The 21214-nt window shown below is 41.5% G+C and overlaps 1 protein-coding gene across 2 annotated transcripts; it reads right to left on the bottom strand.

The window, feature by feature from the left end:
* Positions 1-241: 241 nt before the first annotated feature.
* LOC106020747 (zinc finger protein 39) lies at positions 242-19975 on the bottom strand. 2 transcript variants are annotated; one of them, XM_013111532.3, is made up of 5 exons: positions 19859-19975; positions 17969-18026; positions 10512-10638; positions 6008-6100; positions 242-4813 (listed from the first exon to the last, which is right to left on the bottom strand). In XM_013111532.3, exons 2-5 carry the CDS (start codon positions 17981-17983, stop codon positions 3444-3446), a joined length of 1605 nt encoding a protein of 534 aa, XP_012966986.1. In that variant the 5' UTR covers positions 17984-18026; positions 19859-19975; the 3' UTR covers positions 242-3443. The 2 variants fall into 2 exon arrangements, with proteins under 2 accessions (XP_012966986.1, XP_012966987.1); XM_013111533.3 differs by lacking the exon at positions 17969-18026 and having other exon boundaries at positions 19859-19967.
* Positions 19976-21214: the final 1239 nt, after the last annotated feature.

Below are 21214 nucleotides of genomic sequence, written 5' to 3'. Positions count from 1 at the left end.
TCTAACCATGTAATGAAAGCACTTTGCTGAATGAGTCATTTCTCCATCCCACCGCATGAGTTTCTGTCTTAAGTCATTCAGATTTTATGTGCAACAAATTTCATCTGTAAAACACTGGTCTAGTCTCCAAATTTTAAGGCATGGGAAAAATAATGAAAAGGAACTTATTCCAAGACTATTTTTCTCAGCAGAGAGGAAGAAAGTACCATTTGTTCACAAAGATCTAAATCAGTTCACAAGATAGCTGTGAAAAATATCTTTATTCATGTTTTTCTACCCTGATACTTACTCTCTTAGAAACACTGGCTCACTCTAGGACATCACCATATTAGAAAAACACAAATGTCAATACTTGGCAGATAGTTGGTGACACTCACCATATACACTTATATGTTATAAGAAAATACAAACTAGAAGCTTACAAGATGTAAACAGGCTAGGATAGTATTTAACGTAGACAACTCTAATGAAATCACAATAGACATTACAATAAGTGTATTTCCTGCATGTTCCTGCATACAGTGAACATCTGCTAATGTGATAAAATCACACACACAAACCTTACATATGTCAGGATATTGTGCCTAATGTGTATCAGTACCTTCTGAATTAAAACATTCCTACCCTGGAGGAAGGCTCATTATGACTAGGATATGTATATATACCCCTAAAGACTTTGAAGCCCTCCAAAATGTGTAAGATGCACAAGGCCCATTCCTTTTCCAAGTTTATAAAAACAGAAAGGGCTGCTGGGGAGGGAGGAGACTCTCTCACCTGATATATATATGTGGCCTACTTTGTTTCCTGAAAGCGTTTCAGTTTTCACAAGTCATCCCCATTGGGGTGGGCTTTTCAGTGATGCAGCTGTGGAATCATTCCTGTTCCTGTTAGGCAACCTCTCACCCATACTCCTGTAACCTCAACAAACTCACTGGATTCACCAGATTGGAGTTTGACAGAAATGTTCATTTGGTCTGTTGTCAGTGCCCTATCTGGGCTGAGTACATATCTCTGTTCATGCCTCCTCAGGAAAATGACAACAGAGTCCTCAGGGAGTTCAAATGCATCCCTGATACCCACTAGTGTCAGCTGCATCTCTCAAACTTTGGTGTGACAAACACAAATGCTCTCAAATGTAGACCAAACCACTGCATCAGGTACCATCATAAATATTTATCATCTGGCATATTCAACAATTTTTTTTTAAAGATAGGGTTTCACTGTGTAGCCCTGCTGGCCTGGAAAACTCTGTGTAGATCAGGCTGGCCTCAAACTCGTATGCATCTGACTGCTCTGTCTTCTGGGATCTGGAATTTAAGACATATGCCACCACACCTAGTTCAAAAATAATTTTAATACTATAACACTTCTTAGAAACTGACAATTTTTGGGCCGGGCGTTGGTGGCGCACGCCTTTAATCCCAGCACTCGGGAGGCAGAGGCAGGTGGATCTCTGTGAGTTTGAGACCAGCCTGGACTACCAAGCGAGTTCCAGGACAGCCTCTAAAGCCACAGAGAAACCCTGTCTCGAAAAACCAAAAAAAAAAAAAAAAAAAAAGAAACTGACAATTTTTATGAATGACTTCTGATATACATGAATTTTAATGTTTTATGGATATACATATGTTTCACATATGAAACATACTTTAGTATCTCATAAATGAAATGCTGCTGCCAGGTAAGGCATTGAGAATTTATTGAAATTTCATGTTTCTTTTTCTCCACAAAATGGCTTGAAAATACAAAGGTGACAAGAAGGGCCCTCTGTTGGGTGAATTTTCTAGCATGAAAGGCCCCCTGTCTGAAATACTTTTAAAACGGGGCCCAATGATTTTGCATTATCTTTCAAAAAGGTTATATCACTTATACAAAGAAGAGATTTATAAACACACATAAAGCCTCTGCCCTCTCTAATAAAGCATGTCTATAAATCAGTGTCATTCTCTATCCCTCCTTCTCTCCAAAGACAATCATATCTGCTTTTAGGCCATGAGCACAAATCCATGGATAATACATTGCAGGAACTGGGGGTTGAGGCGGGAAAGAAAAGTCATGACCAATGTTAAAGTTCCTACAGAGCTCTGGCCATGTTGTCTTCATAACACTACACATATAGGCTGCCAATCTTAGAGCAAAAGAAAAGGTAAATCTTAGCACACGAGAACTCTGCTTACAGGACTTCTCACAAGGACATTTTCCATATCCATAACCATTCTAGATATGCTTTCCCACAGGTTAACAGCATTCCCTCTGATGAATTCTCCAATGTGGAGGTCAACTTCCCATAAACAGGTTGGCTACACACATTACATTCATGTACTTCCAGTCCGCAAGCTTTCCAGAGTGTTTGAATTTGTAAGTCTTGTGGTTCCACTGCAGTGAAGGGTTTTCTGATGCACACAAATGTCTGTTATACTTACCTGGTGGGATCATGGTTACCTATGCCAGTTCTTGCACATACCCCAAAAATAAGAGATACTTTTTACATTCTTTAAATTCAGTTTTTTTTTCAGTTTTTATACTCGCAGGGTTTTGTGTTTGTGTGGGTCTCTAGTGGAGGCAGATGTCTATCTTATAGAACTAAGTTTTTGCACATATTAAATTGATATGGCTTATCCTACTTGTCTTCTTTGGTTTGCAGTGAAGGATGATTTACATTCAGAGGGCTCCTCACCTAATGGTTGCCGAGACCTGAAATCTGGGGACAGGTTTCTCCACGTACACTGAATTCAAACAGTCACTCAGCTGTGTGTGTGTGCTGTGCAGTGAGTTGTACCTGCTATCGAGACCTCCTTCCCTTTCCGTTTTCAAGTACTCTGCTGTACATTTGTTGGCATTCAGAAGGCCTCTCAACTGTGAGGTTTCTCTACTGTGTATGTAGGTTCAACATCTGGCAGGTGACCGTTCTATAGATTGCACTGATAAGCATCTCTCAACTCTGAGTTCTGTGATACATGGAGAGATGACAAATGTCTGAAATGCTTTCCTACACTCTTTGTACTCACAGATCTTCTTATCTGTGTGAATTCAAATTCAGCGATGGGATTACTGACTAAAAGACCTTGCACATAGCTACATTCACAGGGTTCCTCATCAGTATGAATGTTCCAGGCTTGTGAAGAATGACTCTTTCCAGATCTTACAGCCAGAAGGTTTCTTACCTGTAGAGTTCTCTAACAACCAAAGTCTGACATCTGGCAGAAGTCTCTGAACACACCCCACACTGGTAGGTCTCTTATGTTTTGGGTCCACTAATTAATGAAATTTGACTTAGGGCTGACAGATTCCCTGCAACCTTTACAGGAATCTTCACCCAAGGTTCAGGGAAAGGTGACAAGTGACTTAAACTTTGCCTACATTCTTTATGTTCGTAGGTTCCTCACCTGGGTAAGCTCTATGCTGCCTGTGGAGGTTTGTCTTCTGACAGAAGGCTTCCCCAGATTTCATGCATGAGCTTTCTCACCCAAGTGAGTTTTTTGATGTATGGTGAGATACGACTTGACACTAAATGATTTCCTACATTCTTTACATTCAAAGGGTTTCTCACCTGTGTGAATTTTCTCATGTGTAGAGAGATTTGACTTCTGGTTAAAACGTTTTCCACATACATTACATTCATATGGTTTCTCGCCTGTGTGAATTCTCTGATGTACAATGAGCCCTGACTTTATACTGAAGGTTTTCCTGCATTCTTTACACTCGTAGGGCTTCTCCCCTGTGTGAACTCTCTGATGGACAGTTAGGTCACACCTCCTTTTAAAGGCATTTCCACATATGTTACACTCATAGGGTTTCTCTCCTGTGTGAGTTTTCTGATGTACACTGAGATTTGACTTCACACTGAACAATTTCTTACACTCTTTACACTCATACGGCTTCTCACCAGTGTGAGTTCTGTAGTGTAAGTAGAGGTTTTGTGTGTGTTTAAAGGCTTTCCCGCATACCTTGCACTGATAGGTTCTCCCACATCTGTGCCGTCTACGAGGTTGCTTGTTGATTTTTGCAGATGTATTGCATTCATGGGGTTTTCTACCTGCGTGAGGTCTCTGGTGCACACTGATTTTTTTCGCACAATGACTCTCTTTACTTGAGAAGACACTCTGAGTAACCCTCTGCTTTGGCGTCCGGCACACACATTTCTCATTGTTATTACACACACAGGGCTTTTCCCACGCATGCAGAGTGCTCTGAAGATTTATAAGGCCTGGTTTTGTATTACATGTTGGTTCACAATCAGAATGTTTATCACATTTGCTCTTTATGCGTGTTTTCACATGCTGAGTATGATTACACTTGTCAGAGAATGATTTCTTACAGAAGCTGCAGTCAAAAGTTTCTTCCCTTATGTGAGTCCCTTGGGCACTAAGAGTCAACTTACATTCCTTTAACTTACTCAAATTATCTCCCAGAGGAAACACCTTATGTGTCCATACAGTGTTCACGTTGAAGGCTTCATGGTGACTACACTGAAAGTGCTGTTGCCCGCTTTCAACACTGTGATCCAGACTAAAAGGCTCAGGAGGTCCGCATGACATCCTGGTTGTGGTATGATCAAGTTCCTCTACAGGCTGCATCTCACTGTGCTCACCAGGGAGATACACACTTTCCCATATATCAAGCACCTCAGATCTCATTTTGGAAGAGTTACTATTCTTATTAGCCAGGCGTAAAACATGGTTTGAACTCATATTAAATATTTTCCCAAATTTGACCCGCTCCTCAGTTGATGAGTTGCCAGTGATTACCAGGTGGTTCAAATATCTCTTTTGATTGTCCCAACTGGTGTTGTTCAGGCTCTTCACATTCTCCACAGCTGAAAGGAAATAAAAGTTGCTCTATATGAACAGCACAGAAGTCATTTTGATAGAATTCTAACACAAAAGTGAAGAATTCCCCCTACACACACACACACACACACACACACACACACACACACACACACACACACACGGATGTAAGATTACAAAACAGGGCCTGGAGAATGGCTCAGAGGCTGACAGCACTTACTGCTCTTGCAGAGCTTCCACTGGGTTAAAATTTCATAGCAAATGCTGACAAATCTGTTGACTTAGAGTGAGTTCCACAATGAAAATGGTCCAGGGCTAACAAGATATTATAATTTTCACATCAATTAGGAGCCTTTCAACAGAGCCTTGGCTCATCTGGCCTTCATGACTAAGATCCCCTGGATGGCGTACCACACCCTGGGGCTACCCTACCAGGACTATTTGCAGATGCTCCTTGAATTACATAAATTCTGGTATATTGGTATGCACTATTTGATTTTGGATATCTTTTCTCATATTTGAATTCTACAGGTGAGTGCCTGAAACCTATGTTTTCAATATTAACTTAGAACTTCCAATGCCACTTTGGAACCTGTAGTGAAATCATAACCACTCTGAAGACTAAAGTCCTTATCAACTTATGAACTATGCACCACATTTTGAAGTCTCAAAATTAATCTGATATTAATTTTAAAACAATCTCCTTAAAACTGCTTTGCCTTAGAAACAACCTGTATTTTTACATTCATTTATCCAGCTAAGAAAACATATTCTTGTGGTCTTTCTTTCAATGTCAAAGAGTTCTGTGTCTCAACACAGCAGAAGCTCTTTAAACAAGGTAAATTTGTTGGATCACCACTGTTGGTCCCACATAGGTCTAGACCCTTGTCTATGATGAATCAAATAAAAAGTGATGAATGCATTAGTAAACACATGAATAGATTCTTAAAATGAAGCATCATATAAAAACAACGGGATTTAGAGTAACTACTTAATGAAATGTTTACGGAGAGTGAGCAGGATTTGCTAGGTCTACAAAAATACAGAGCAAGAACAGGAAAGGAGGGTCCACTTGGGAGTGAGGCCTCCCTTGGACACAACACAGCAAGCAGCTGATTAAGAAGTTAGTCTCAAGATGGAAGACGGCAAAATTGAGTAAAAAGAACTTCACACACCTCCCATTTGATTAGTGTTCACTAGTCTCCGGCATATTCACTGACCTGGGAGGCTCTGGTTTGGGACATCTTCTTCCTTCCATGGCTCAGCTCCTTGCTCCAACTTCAGGATCAACTCAGGTTTGGCATCACACTGGTCTATTAAAAGGAAATATTGTTTAATATGTACACTCTAGGAGAACACTAACACTGAGGACATTAAAATAAAAGAAATACATACAGAATAAAAGGATTATTCTGACACACCACTTGGATCAAGGGGAAAAAAACAGCAAGTAAAAAATTTAAAAATGCATGGGATCAACAAAACTCTATAGCTCCTCAGCCAGATGCTGCAGGAGTGGTAAGATCAGATGTTCGGAAGCAGTGAGCTCTGAACCCGTCTTCTCCCATGCCTCTCCAAAACCAACACAAGAAGCAGAGGAAATCAGGAGATAAGGAGAAAAACAATGTAGAAGAATTGAATACATTTTTCTCACGTGAGAAAAATGGAAAAGTCAGATGATGCAGTGCTGGAAAGTTCAAATTGTTCCATGATCAATGGACTTGGGGATGGGCATCGGATTGAAAACAATTTTGGGGAGTACAGGACAACATCTAGAATTCCCAGAGGCTGGTAACAATGGGGAAAAAGTTTGTGAATATTGCATCATTATTTCTACAGGATTTAAATGAATGTGGAGAAGAATTGTTTTGTTTTAAAAGGTGAAAACAGCCGGGCGGTGGTGGCTCATGCCTTTAATCCCAGCACTGGGGAGGCAGAGGCAGGCGGATCTCTGTGAGTTCGAGGCCAGGCTGGACTGACAGCCTCCAAAGCAATACAGAGAAACCCTGTCTCATAAAACAAAACAAACAAAAAAACCCAAACAAACAACAAAAAACAAAAACAAAAAAAGGTGAAAACATTCCCCTCCCCCACACACAGGTTGAATAGCAAGAACTGCTCTTGTTTTTACTGAGCCTAACAGGCACAGGTTGTCACGCGGATGTTCTTGGCCTCTAGTCTATGAATCTACTCCATCCCACACCAACAGAAGACCTCTTAATGCCTCTTATTTTCCAGGTCAACAAACAGCCTTTAACTCAGAGGCAAAGCTTTCATCATTTCGGGGGTTTCTGAGACACCAAGTCTTCGAGGCTCATTTACCCATGGAAGCACAGACTCAATGAAGTCAAGGCCATTGACTTAGCCTTTATTTAATCCTTCTGCCCCATCCTCCCACGTGTTACCTGAATACATCCTATTTGAACATGTCCCCATTGGCACTGTAAACTCATTAGTCACCAGAACAAAAGGATAGGTGGATGTGGATGGAGACAGGCTGACTGTCCTAAAATCCTGTCTCTGTCATTCTATAGCTGTGTGAACTTGGGTAGATCACTTAATTCCCTTGGTACTTCCATTTCTTCTTCATAAAGTGGGACTTATTACAGCAACTACTTCTGAGTTTTTATATAAGATTTAATGAGATCATTTATGTATAGAAAAAACGTAACAAATGTCAATTTTATTCCAAGTTATTGCTGTATGTATTGTTGCCTTTATTATTGTTGCCAGTAAGTAAAATCTAAGGCCACATGACTTCTATAGTGGTAATTGTAAAAAAAAAAAAAAAAAAAAAAGAAAGAGAAAGAAGAATTTAATACAAAGAAAACAGCAATAGAGCATCAACAATAAGAGTTAATTTTTAAAGATGAAATCATCTTTGTGGATTCCATTCTAGTCTCTGCTACTCTACTCTTGGTATCAGCAGATCTGCTTACTCCACTAGAATCAGGTAAGAAGAGCCGACTGGAGAGAAGCCTTTTCTTGGAACACCAGGGACACTGCACAGAAGGGCATCTCCCAGTCAGCTCTCCAAGTGAGATGAACAGTCCATGTCTATAGACAGACAGAGGGCTTTGTATATAAACAGGAAGCCACACATGTAAATGAGGATTGTCTGTACCAGTCAGAGCATCATTTACTTTAAATCAGTCACAACCATTTCTCTTTCAGGCTACAAGGAACACGTTCCCCTCCTGACTCCTATGAGGACATGACTGCAGAGTCACCCAGAAGTCACCAAAACCCGAGAGTAAAAGTCAGTTAGAAACTTTGAAACTGTGCTGGCCTGTTCTGCATCTTCAGGAGTGAGAGCACACAGCTGTAGTTTCCTCAAAATGCCCTGGGACTGTTAAAGCAGCTGGTACTACCCTAAGCAGAGTTAGATGATATCAGCTGGGATTCCTTTTGCTCAAGGCAACAGGGCAGCAAGTCAGCCAAACTAAGGGATTCTCAAAAGTATTTGTTTCTTTAAAAGACATTCAAGAGTGCTCACTGTAACTTAAAGAACTTATCATTAACATCAACAGTGCTTACAAAGAGTCCATGGTGCTTAACACAACACCTACCAAGGACCACAGGGAAAGTTCGATTCACCATATCTGTGCTAGTACTACACAAGTAATTCACATACAAGGTAATCAATACCAATGACATTCTGGAAGTTATAAGTTTTTATCAAAGGAATAAAAAGTTGGTTGTGGTGGCACACACCTTTAATCGCAGCATTTGGGAGGCAGAGGCAGGTGGATATCTGGGTTCAAGGCCTGGTCTACAGAGCAAGTTCCAGAACAGCCAGGGCTACACAGAGAGGCCTTGTCTCTAAAAACAAAATGCAAACAAACAAAAAGAACAAAATAGATAATTTAAAAAAAAACCCAAAACCCTAACCTCAAAACATACTTGAAAGAGACAGTTACTAAAACAACTTCCACAGGCAGGAAGAAAAGCACAGAGAATAAAACAGGGTAACAGAAAAACTAAAAGCAAATGTACAGGTTCACAGCCAAGCAATCCTCACATAAGGCAACAGGAACAAATGTTTAGAAGGAAGATCTCAATGTCTGTGAAGCTGGATAACCTTGTGATGGAGAAAGGTGTTAAACCTGCCTCTTAACTATACACAGAGGTAAGAATGAGATTTCCATGTAGACCTTGAAATTACAAAACAAATACTGGAAAACACAAAAGGATACAAATTTAGACAAAGGTGAACTTTTTAAATCTGACACCTAAAGCACAGTTGACAAAAGCAGCACTGAAAACCAAAATTATTGGGGCAGGAGAGATGGCTCAGTGTTTACAAGCACTTACTGAGCTTGCAGAAGAACTCAGTTCAGTTCCCAGCACCCACGGAAGGAGGCTCACAATTACCTGTGACTCCAGGTCCAGGGGAGAAGCCCTCTTCTGGCCTCCACAGCTCCTGCACTCACATGCATAAACCCATACACATACAAGAAGAAAAAAAAAAGAAAATAAAAACAGTATTATATAAAAATTTAAAACTTTAGTTCTGAAAAGCTAACAAATGAGAGAGTTAAAAGATCTCACTGTACCACACTACAATGATTAGCAATATATGACATTACAAACGCTAGTGAGGATGCACAGAAAAGGAAAAGTCTGTGTTGCTAGAAACATAATTAACAGGCACTATGAAAAACAAATTGGTGCTTACTAAAATCCTGGAAAATGAGCTGCCACAAAACACAGTACAACCCCTGGAACGCACACATCCAGAGGATATCAACTTGGTTTTTCAAAGAGAACCCTCTGTGCACAGTTACTGCAGCATCATATACAGGAGAGATTATACAGGATCTACTTTCGTGTCCACCCACAGATGAACTGATAAGAAAAGGCTCTAAATACAGAGGGGATGATGAACTCATCTAGCTACAGACACAGCCCTGAATTTTCTCTCACCAGACCATGGAAATAACTGAAAGATACTTGTATTAAGTGAGGGAGGTCAAGCTAAAAGAAACATTACATATTCACAGTTAAGGCAGTAAACTAATGTTAACCTGAAACACAAAGAAAGAACATTGGCTACCAGAGCCTAGGAATGATTTGTAGGAAGGAGGGAGGGAGAGAAGATAGTTCATAGATGCAGGGGAACAGTTTTATGGGACACATAACTCGCACAGCTTTTAACACATAATTACTTGAAAGTAAGAGGGGGTGACTTAGGGGTTTGACAAACGGCTCAGTGGGTAAGAGCACTTGCTTTTCTTGTAGAGGACTTGGATTTGGTCCCCATCACCCACATAGCAGTTCCCAACTACCCATAATTCCAGTTCCAGAGGACCCAGCATCATCTTCTGATCTCATTGGGCGCCAGGCATGCACTGGTGCAATCATACAAAATATTCATACACATTAAATAAATAGAAAGCAAACGAGGAGGAGGATTTTAAATGCTCTCAATGGAAAGACATGACAAATCTAAGTTTATAGACTTATAAAATACTGATCATTATGTAGAGTATACAAGTATTGAAACGACAGCTTTCATTATAAATATGTACAGTAACTGTGTAGAAAGCTAGGTGGTAGGGTGGCTGCCTAGCATGTGCTAGGTTTGGCCATTAGCACAGCAAAACAAACAAACAAACAAACAAAAACCCAAAACAACCAAAACCAACAATCAGCATCCTTTGAAGGGCTCCTGTATTTATGAAAAAGGAATGAGCTTCTAATAGGATGTAGCCTTTTACTCACTCAAGGACTCCAGGCTGCTGTAGGTCTCCAGCATCACGTCCCTGTAGAGCTTCCTCTGAGCATCATCCAGGTCCTGCCACTCATCCCAGGTGAAGTCCACACAGACATCCTCAAATGTCACCAACCCCTGTAATGAAACAACCTTTCTCAGTCCAAGCCACCTTCAGCCTCGGGTCAGAGACAGGAATATAGGAGGTCACTCCTCTTCACAAGCATCTCTTCTGTGAGATGTACCTTACAGGTGCTCTTTCTTAAAGATGAAAAACCTACAAAGCATCTTGCCTACTCACTAGCTTGGTGATGAGTGACTGAGGGAGTAAACGTGTATACATGGTGGATATTGTTTTGGCTTTCCACTTAAACACATGCCCAACTCCAAAAATGTCATTCATAATATACTCACACATTCATTTTCATAGGCAGTCTTATCTGTCCTTTCTAAAACCAGAGAGCTGCTAGTACACACAAAGAATTACATCAACAGTGTCCTATAAAGAAGTGTAAACTGGCTAACGGTGGTGATGCACACCTTTAATCCAAGCACCTAAGAGGCAGAAGCAGGAGGATCTCTGAATTTGAGGCAAGTCTGGTCTACACAGGGATAAATGGCAATCACTACGATGGGCAGGAGTTACAACTGATCTTAGGTATACTTGTCCAAAGTTTTTTCCATCAAATGCACGGATGCCTAAAAGGCAACTGGACAAACAAGATCTTACAACATATTTTTACTAGGAACATAAAGAATTGGAAATTTCAGTGGTAGCTAACTTCACCAAAATGAGTGAAATGGCTTTAAAGCAACTTAGGATACTGAACAAAGAATCAGAAATACATTAATATTCAGTGACTGAGGAAAAGATACAGATGTTGAGAACTGCAGAAGACTTCAAGATTTATTCTGGGAAAACAGGAAAGCTCAATATTAGATAACTTATTAATATACCCCAAGCAGGCATGGTGGCTCTTATCTGTAATCCTAGCACTTGAAACATGAAGGCAAGAGAATCTGAAGTTCAAGGTCATCCCCAGCTATACAGCATTCCAGGATACATGGCTTTATTTTAAAAAAGGTGTTCTCTCTCTCTCTCTCTCTCTCTCTCTCTCTCTCTCTCTCTCTCTCTCTCTCTCTCCCCCTCTCTCACACATACATGTATAGATGTGTGCACAAACATATTTCAGCATAAACACTTATCTATGGAAAAGCTACATAGCCAATTAACGAGCATGGGAATTCTTTCAATCATACATTTTCTTGCTCAATTTCCTTCTTTAATATCTGGAAGTCTTCATTATAGAGATCTTTATCCTCATAATTTAGAGTTATTACATGATTAGATTTGTTAAATTTATATTGTAAATGTGACTGATTTCTTTGTACAACTGTTACTAGTTTGTGGAACATCTCTTGAGTTTTATATGCTGATTTTCTGTTCCTGACTTCCTGCTGGAAGTGTTATCAGATCTGAGAATCTTCTGGTGGAGTCCTTAGGGTGACAGGTATAAGATCACACCACTTACAAATGAAGGTGATTCCATTTCTGCCTTTTCTATTAAGATCCCTTGTATTTCCTTCTCTTGCCCTGGCCAAGACTTTAAGCACTATACAGTTTGAATAGCTTTGTCTTGTTAATGACTTTAGAGGAAATGCTTCAGCATTTCACATTTAGTATACTTAGGAGTTTGTCAAAATGTAGGCATAGGCAAAATTGTCCGAAAAAGACTTCAAAAGCTCAACAATCTATTACAAGAACTTACAAATAAGACAGAAGGAGTTACAGATATTTTGCATAGCAAAGAAAACAGCAGAAAGCCTATAGAATGGGACAAAATCTTTGCCAGTTACACAACTAACAGTGAATTAGCATATATAATACATAAAGAATTCAAAAAAGTAAATACCAAAATCACAAATAATCCAACTGATAAATGGGCAAAAACAGACACTCTTCAAAGGAGGAAGTATATAAGCTCAATAAGTAGATGAAAAACTGTTCAGTGTCATCAGCTACCAAGAAAAGGCAAATAAAAGTTACACTGGCATCCCAATTTCACCCATTACAACAGTTATTAATTAAAAATAAGCAAGTGTTGCTGAGGATGTGAGGAAACAGAAATTTTTATATATCACTTATACATCTTATATACTTAAAATAATGCAGCTACTTTAGAAATCAATATATAAGTTCCTCAAAATACAAAAAATTAAAACTACCACGTGATTCAGATATCTCACTGGAGGGGGGGGTGTACTCAAAGGAATCTGAGCCAATCCCTTACAAAGACTCCTGATCATCCATGTTTATTGTGGCAATATTCACTTTAGCCAAAAATGGAACCAGCCTAAGTGTCCATCAATAGATGAAGAAAATGTGATAATATGTACAATGGAATTTTATTAAGCCATCAAGAATGAAATTATGACATGAGTTAGGAAAATGGGTGGAACTAGAGGTAATTATTAAGTTGAAGTAAGCCAGAATCAGAAAGACCATAGCCACATTTTTTGTCATATATGGAATCTAGAATTAAATGCATACCATATACACATATGCAGGTGCACTGAAAGAAGAGAAAACTAATGGGAGAATGAAGATGACTCAAAGAGGAATAATGGCAGACAGGCGACACTAGACAAGGGGGCCATTTGAGGGGGAAGGAGAACAGCAAGGCGGTGGGGACAGGAGAGACGAAGGCAGTTCAAGTGGTAAAACAAGGACAAAGTATAATGTCATGGGCACAGAGGCGACACACAATGTGATTTCATAGCTGGTGAGGAGGATGTCAGGGGTCAGCCACTCGGACACCCATCCAGACACAGAGTAAGAGTGAAAGTAAAATTTACAGAAATGAGAGATAAAAGTCCAGAGGCAAAAGGCAGATGGGATAAGTTAAGAAAAGCTGTCAAGAAACAGGCCAAGCTAAGGCCAGGCATTAACTAAGAGTAAGCCTCCATATGTGATCTACTTGGGAGCTGGGTGGCAGATCCCTCCCCCCAAAGCCAAAGGAGTCAAAACAGTAAAATAAACCACTACAGAATACACTTTCAGTCTTATCTAACTTAGGGAACAAAGGCCATCCCAAGGGAAAGGACTCCAGTAATGTAAAACCTTGACTGGACAGATGTCTCAGTGCATAAATAACTTGTCATGCGATCGGGAGGACCTTAGTTGAAATCCCCAGATCCATGTAAAACTGGCATGGAGGCATATGTCTGCAACCTCTGTGCACCTACAATAGGATGGGAAGCCACAACAGGAGAATCTCAAAAACTAGTTAGCCTGCTACATATAATGGCAAACAACAAAGAGGCCCTGTCTCTAAAAGGAGAAAGTCTAGGGCCAAGCCCTGAGGTCATTCTCTGAGCTTCATATACATGTCATGGTGCTCACACACTTGAATATACTCACATCTGGACATACAAATCCATGCACATATGTGTGAACATACAATATAAACATAATATACATGAAAAGATTTAAAAAACTGTGCACTCTCAGATGAAAATATTGGAAACTCAGTGATAAGTAGGGCAATACAGGTGGTGTAACACATATGTGACTAGAGAATTTACTGTTATGTAAGGTCAGAACAAATACCCACAAAGTCAAAGGCTTACATATATGATATAATACACAAACCCCCAAACCTATAAGTCTCAGCTCACATATCACAAGCTATGTATGTAGCAGAGGGTCAATGTTTCCTGAAGGAAGACTGAGTCCTTTGCACAGATAAGGGAGGTCAGGGCTCAGATCTAGCATGAATGTCTACTTCCCTAAGCCTTTGTGCCTGGTGTGCGGTCTCTATGCTTCTGGTGGCAGGCATTTGTCAGGACAGGCTTGGATCATGTGCTATCAGCTTGACCTGAAACTTGATATGCAGGAGACTAAGGGCAGTCAATGGTGGTCAGTGACATGTATATGACCAAACCCCAAGAAATACGACAAATATTGGGTGGGAGGAGAGTCACTGCTTGCTACCTGGCTGTGGCTATTGTCAGGCACTGTTGTCTGAACAAAGAGCTAATGACACAGGCCTCCACTGAGAGAAGACAGCCAGGAGTTTCCACAAGGTGAACCTTGGATCTCATTCTGTGCTCCTGGTCTCCTGTTGACTATAGTGAAAATGTCCTAGGCATAAACTGTAACCACGAGTACAATGACATCTCTATAAGGTCTGCACGCCACAGGAAGTAGTACAAAACCCCTTAAAGGGAACACTGTGACATAGCCATTAATGAGTGACGGTTAATAAGCAATAGGATCATAGTTGCATCTTCCACGGAGGCTGTAATTCCCTTGATTCTATTTTTTAGGAACTTTTCCTAAAGAAGACTTGGAAATGGCTCCACTGGTAAATGAGTTTGCTGCCAAGCCTGCCAAACATGAGTTGGATCCCTTGAGCCCAAATGGTGGAAGAACTGACTCCCAAGTTGTTTCCTGACCTACACACCCCCTCCACACACACACATAAATGTTAAAAATAATTTTAGGAACTGTTGCTCTTACAAAGCACCTGGATTCAGTTCCTAGCATCCATATGATGATTCACAACTATTTCTAACTTCAATTCCAGGGACTCTGACACACACATTGTACCCACATATATGTAGGCAAACACTCATACATATAAAATAAACCTTTAAAATATGAAAAGTAAAACAATTTTTTGCAATAATAACAATTATAAAGTCGCAGAAGTCAGCAAACAGGACTCCAAGTCTAGAGCAGAGGAAGAAGCTGATATAGAGACAGAAGGTTTTGTGGACAGCAGGGCTTAGCAGGCTTGCATGGTAACAGCAGTGTTTGCCAGGTGACATAAACAGGAAAAAAACAGAACCTACAACTTTTCAGGAGAGTGGAACGTTTCCAAAGGTCAGAAGAGACCTTCCCCCAGGCCCCCTAGTGCTTCATGACAGCCTGGTCACCAGCCTCGCCAGCCTCCACAGCACTCTGCCTCCTTCCTGAGTACAGATCAGGTCAAAAGGAACACTGTCCAGGCTGCAGACCCACAAGCTCAACAGAACTAGGTCTGTGGCTCCTGGGAGAAGCACTGGCCCTCTGCAGTGAAGAGTTTTAGGTTAGCAGAGTGTGAGGTTGCTTAGAAGAGAAACCAAAGTGTGCCGAATCCTCGCACTCTACTTGTTAAGTCCTTTGCTGAGACCACCTTTTGGTGAGGTTTATAAGGGCACACATACATCTTCGTTCCTTCCAGTACTTACAGAGGTATGCCAATGTTCCTGTCTGGCTTCAATTTTCCAACTATGTTACTTCCAAGCTGCTGACCATGAACCCACTGTGTAGGTCAGGGAAGGTTAAGAGTGTGTGGTACTCTAACCATTTATACCTGCTGATTCCTATACTCTGGCTTCTGCCTGTGAAAAAAATATCAGGCACTGACCCTGAGTCAATGTGGAGAACTTTGCTCCACAACTGTGGGGATGGAAATCTAACTGGCTCTGTATTGTGTGTCTTTACAGGGTCAATCCCATACTCTATACCAGGGTAGAGGCTTCAGGAGGGTGGGGCCCAGGGCAAAACCTGTGAATTATAAGAGCCTGGGCTCATGACATGCTTGTTGCCTATGAAGTGAGTTGTTTCACTAAAAGTCATGTGCTGTTTGAGTTAGAAACTGATAACTTTGCATGGTCTACCAACTAAACAGGAACACTTGAAATAAAAATACAAAAGCAAAAATATGTAATATTCAGATGTGTGCTCTCATTTTTACTTATGCTATGCGTGCCTTTCTCATGACTCATACATAAATGGTATCCCCCCCCACTAACTTCTGATTTCTCCACTTACTCTCAAGGCCTTCACCACACCCACTTGCTAGCAGTACAGCTCATCAGCACTCAGGCACCACACCCACTTGCTAGCAGTACAGCTCATCAGCACTCAGGCATCACCACTGAGGAACTAACCCTTCCAGCCTAGCAGAGATGGACAGTTCCAATGAGAGCAGGAAAGAATCTACTTGTCTTTAGACAACCACACTTCCTCACCATCTACAGTATCGCATGCTGCCACTGGAACAAGAATGAACAACAAAGTTAGCAGGAACTGTAACTCATAACATTAGACCTCGGGGAGCAAAGGACAGGGAGGGAAGAAGAAAGTCCAGGAAAAGAAAGGAAAGAAGGGAGGGAGAGGAGGAAGGAAAGGAAGAAAGAAATTCCTCCTTTTAGTGTAGGATAAAGGCCATTTGGCATGTTGTTATTAATACTATATGAGGAAAGAATGGAGGATTTCATTTTCATTTTGACAATGGAAGCTTGAGGTGCCTCTGCATAGCTACACAGGAATCAAACTTATGATCTGAAAGCTGACTGAAAGGTACAAGTTACAGAGAAATAGTTAAGAAAGTCAAACCACAGAGGCCTGCAACACTGAAGTCTACAGTGGAATGGAAGGGACACAAAGCAAAACACGAGGATACTCATCTGTAAGTACCAGCAGGTCGTGGCCGGAACTGAAAGGGGGGTTGAGGATAAAATGCTTGCTGTGTAAGACCAGAGTCCTGACCTGCAGATTCCACATTAAAGCCAGGCAGGTAGAGCGGCAGCATGTAACCCCAATACTTAGGAGACAGAGACAAAGGATCAACAGGGCAAGCAGGCTGACTAGAGCAGCCAGAATTAGTCAGTGAGAGACCCTGCCACATAAATAAAATAGAGTGATGAAGGAAGACATCCAGTATCAACTTGGGTCATCATATGCCTATGCACACTCATGCATTCACATTTGTCCACATCTACACACACACACACACACACACACCAAACTTGAAATGGAAGAATTTCCACATGAGATTACTGACAGCAGTTTCATATGTGGCAAAATTTTCAAGTAAGGCAGCTAGAAAATTGTGCTAGCATTTGACTATAATTTAAAATTCTGATGAAACACATGTGAGAATTCTGACAACTGTGAATGTTACGCTCAGCTCTGGGTTGAGAGTGAAGCATTGCAAACATCATTGTGCGTGTGTCTATGAAGCCTGTTTACATGTCACAGGCCACAAGAACTGATCATATTGTCTTCCTGGGGTCAATCCACACTCTATAACAAATGGCACAGGACCCAGAAAAACTAGTGACGCCAGGTGGTGGTGGTGTATGCCTTTAACCACCAACACTAGGGAGGAAGAGGCAAGTGAATCTCTGTGAGTTTGAGACCAGCCTGCTGCCTGCTCTGCAGAGTGAGAGCCAGGACAGCCAAGACTACATGAAGAAACCCTGTCTTGACCCCACCTCCCAAAAAAGAAAAGAAAAACCAGTGTCACAGTTCAAATGTCTCTAAAGTCTTTACTGCATGATTCTATCCTTATCAGATATTATTATGTCTGTGGATATTTGTCTTGTGCTTGTTTCTCCATTCCAATTTTAATTAAGGAACTCTCACTAAGCTCTTAAACCACAATGCAAAACAAGGAATAATCACACCACTTACCACAACTGTGTTCATTTCCCTCGCTTTCTAAGGCACATGGAGTACCTTGCAATCACAGCTGGAAAAGAAGGCAAACAGAAGTGAACAGGCATTTGCTGTGCCTTGTTTGTGAATCCCAATGTACAAAGATCTCTACATAGTTGCTGAGGAAAAAAACCCTAGAAAACAGCAAAAAACTTCCTGTGTGGAAACAGTCTCTTACACCTGAGAACTGCCACAACAGATCTAATGGAAGGAACACAATTAATTAGAGAGTAAACTTATAGTTTACCCATAGGTTAGTGCAAGTATTTGCTGCTTGCTTAGTGACTATATCATGAAGACATACTGCAAAGTTTTGTTTTTTTTTGTTTGTTTGTTTTGTTTTTTTTTTTTTAAGACAGGGTTTCTCTGTGGCTTTGGAGGCTGTCCTGGAACTAGCTCTTGCAGACCAGGCTGGTTTTGAACTCACAGAGATCCACCTGCCTCTGCCTCCCAGGTGCTGGGATTAAAGGCGTGTGCCACTACCGCCCGGCCTCATACAGCAAAGTTTTAAGGATGTTTAATGAACATGATGTAGTCAAAGAAATTATAGAAACCACTTGGGCAGGATTTCCTATTTTCCTGTCAATGCAGAGGCACCACAGAGGATTCCATCCAAACCTCTTGGTTTACATATTTAAGTTTCACAGACAACATGCTTTGTACAGTCTAAACATATTGGCCCAGGGCTGTACCTGTAAGTGAACATGACCCTTATTTATTGCAGTACCTTCAAAGTACTATTTAACCAGAGCCTGCCTATGGTGTCCATGCCTGGGTGTAGCTTCCTCCCATGATGCCCCTTAGCTTTGTTTTTTCATGTGCTCTGGCCAGCAGGGCCTCAATGTGGCAAAAACACAGTTTTCAAATGAGGTTTCCCATGAAATCTTGCTAGGGCTATAGTTTTGTATTACCGTGCCCTGTTACTGCATCTAAATTTTACAACAGTATCAAGGTTCTCAAGAAACTAAAAGTACAACTACCATAGGATCCAGGAGTCACAATTTTGCAGGTTTCCACAGGAACTGAAACCACATTGTGCCATACAGCCCACTCACTGATCACCGTTGTGCTATGTTTTTTTCCTCTGGGCTATCTCCATGTTGGAGCAGAGATTGATGAGGGGGCCATAACAATGAAATAAACCAAAACCACAGTTCTACAATAGTGGAAATGGAGCTGCTACACTTTAAAGTAGAAGAGGAGGAGAGTTTACAGACCTTCATCTGATACCTTTCTCACATTGCTAGGGATCTGCAGTACGCAGGAGGTGGAAAATTAACTGAACATGGGGCTCAGTGTGGTAGCTTCCATGTCACCATCCATAATGGGATGGGACTTGGTGGTCTGGAGTCAACCATCCTCGTTTTATAAATAAGTTCAATAAACTCGCGGGATCACTAAGTTGGACCACGATGGAGTCTACTTTGATCATTCCTAAGTTCCCATCTGAGGTGAATATATATTTGTGTATGTGTCCCCAGTAAAAGTCTGTGCAATTACTGTGCACTCTCCACAGAAGACAACACAGAGCCTTCTAGATGAGGAGACCGCGAGATGCCCCAGCCCAGGCTCACCCTACACCTCAGGATGCTCTAGGCCCCTAGCACTGTCACTGCTAGACAATGGGACACCAGACACAGCAGTTGTGGTACTGTGGTCAGGAACGGGAGGAGACGGTACGGCTGAGGACAAGTCTCCCTGCAGCATCAGGGAGGGGAAGTCTCAGCCAGTCAGGACCCACGGTGACAGTGGTCAGAACCGAGGGCGACAGAGGCCGTCAGCTCAACCCAGCACAGGGCTCCGGGATCGCACCGTCCGCACACCGCACAGCACCCGCCCCAGCCGGCAGAAACCGGCTGTACTCACCAGAAGGCGGGCGTCTGACTACCTGTAGATGTCCTACCAGGCTGTCCCAGGACTGAGGCCACAACCCACCCCCGTGGAAACCGGAAGTAAGATGGCGGCGCAGGAAAAGGACCGGAAGTTAGGCGGAGACTACCGGGATGACAGAGCGTGGGAAATTGTCTTAGGTTCTTGGGCATCCGTGACATCGCTGCATTTGGAATACTTCAAGGCTCTAAAGTGAATGCTTTGTGAGGCTAAACCCAGGAACGGAACAACTGCTTTCTGCAAAAAAAACAAAACAAAACCTGGTGGGCGTGGTGGCACACCTTTAATTCCAGCGTCAAGAAGACAGGTGAACAGACCTCTGAGTTTCAGGCCACCCTGGGCTACACAGAGAGACCCTCAAACCATACCAAAAAAAAATCTTGTGGAGCTAGAGGCATGGCTCAGTGGTTAAGAGCACTGGTTGCTCTTCAGAGGATCCGGGTTCAACTTCCAGCACTTACATGGCGGCCCACAACCAGCCCCGGGGATCCAGGATCCTCTCTGGACTCTGTGGGCACTGCACACGTGTGCACAGATCTACAGGCAAAACACTCATACACATAAAATAAACGATCTAATTATTACGTAGCTAGACAGGCGTTATCAGATCTTTTGTGTATGGACACTCTTAAAATAAGGAAAACCATTCAAAACACTACACCAAAAGGGGGAAGCATGGATGCAATTGCCTCTCCTCAAAAATGTAAAACTTTTCGTGAAAGATAGTTGCTTGTTGAGGCTCCTTAAGGGAAGGCTGCTTCCTATATATCATTATAACTTTCTTCAAAATTGTTCACTTAAAAAAAAAGTAGAGGACCTGAGCCATACCTCAGGCTCTGGGTAGAAGTGTGGTATTTTAAACTGCCTCAAAGGTTATAAAACCAAACACAAAGGCTGGGTGTGGCGGCCCACATCCTTAGTTCATGCACTGAAGAGGTGGAATCAGGCAGATTTCTGTGAGTTCCAGGTCAACCTGGTTTATATAAAGAATTCCAATACAGCCAAGATATATAGTAAAACCTTGTCTTGAAAGTAAATAAATAAGACATCAAAGACACACAATTACCACATTCTTACAAATTAATCAAAATAAGCTTGTCAGTCTCCTGGATAGAAATCTCTTGGGAGAGTTGCCCCAGAAACTTCAGTATGTGGTATAAAAGCCTATTTTCCAATGCAGTCTTTGCTCACTCTCATCCTTGACAATGTTTCACCTTATTCTGTAATAACTATGTCCTGTGTTTATGCAATATTTACTTGATCTCACTAGATAGAGAACAATGTCTGAGGAGTTGAAGGAGAATCAGAGTGACTTCCTTGGAGTACACTCTT

This window comes from Mesocricetus auratus, unplaced genomic scaffold (genome assembly GCF_017639785.1).
Source record: "Mesocricetus auratus isolate SY011 unplaced genomic scaffold, BCM_Maur_2.0 Super-Scaffold_100007, whole genome shotgun sequence".
Classification (NCBI taxonomy): Eukaryota; Metazoa; Chordata; class Mammalia; order Rodentia; family Cricetidae; genus Mesocricetus; species Mesocricetus auratus.
This window is presented reverse-complemented; position numbering and strand designations above follow the sequence as displayed.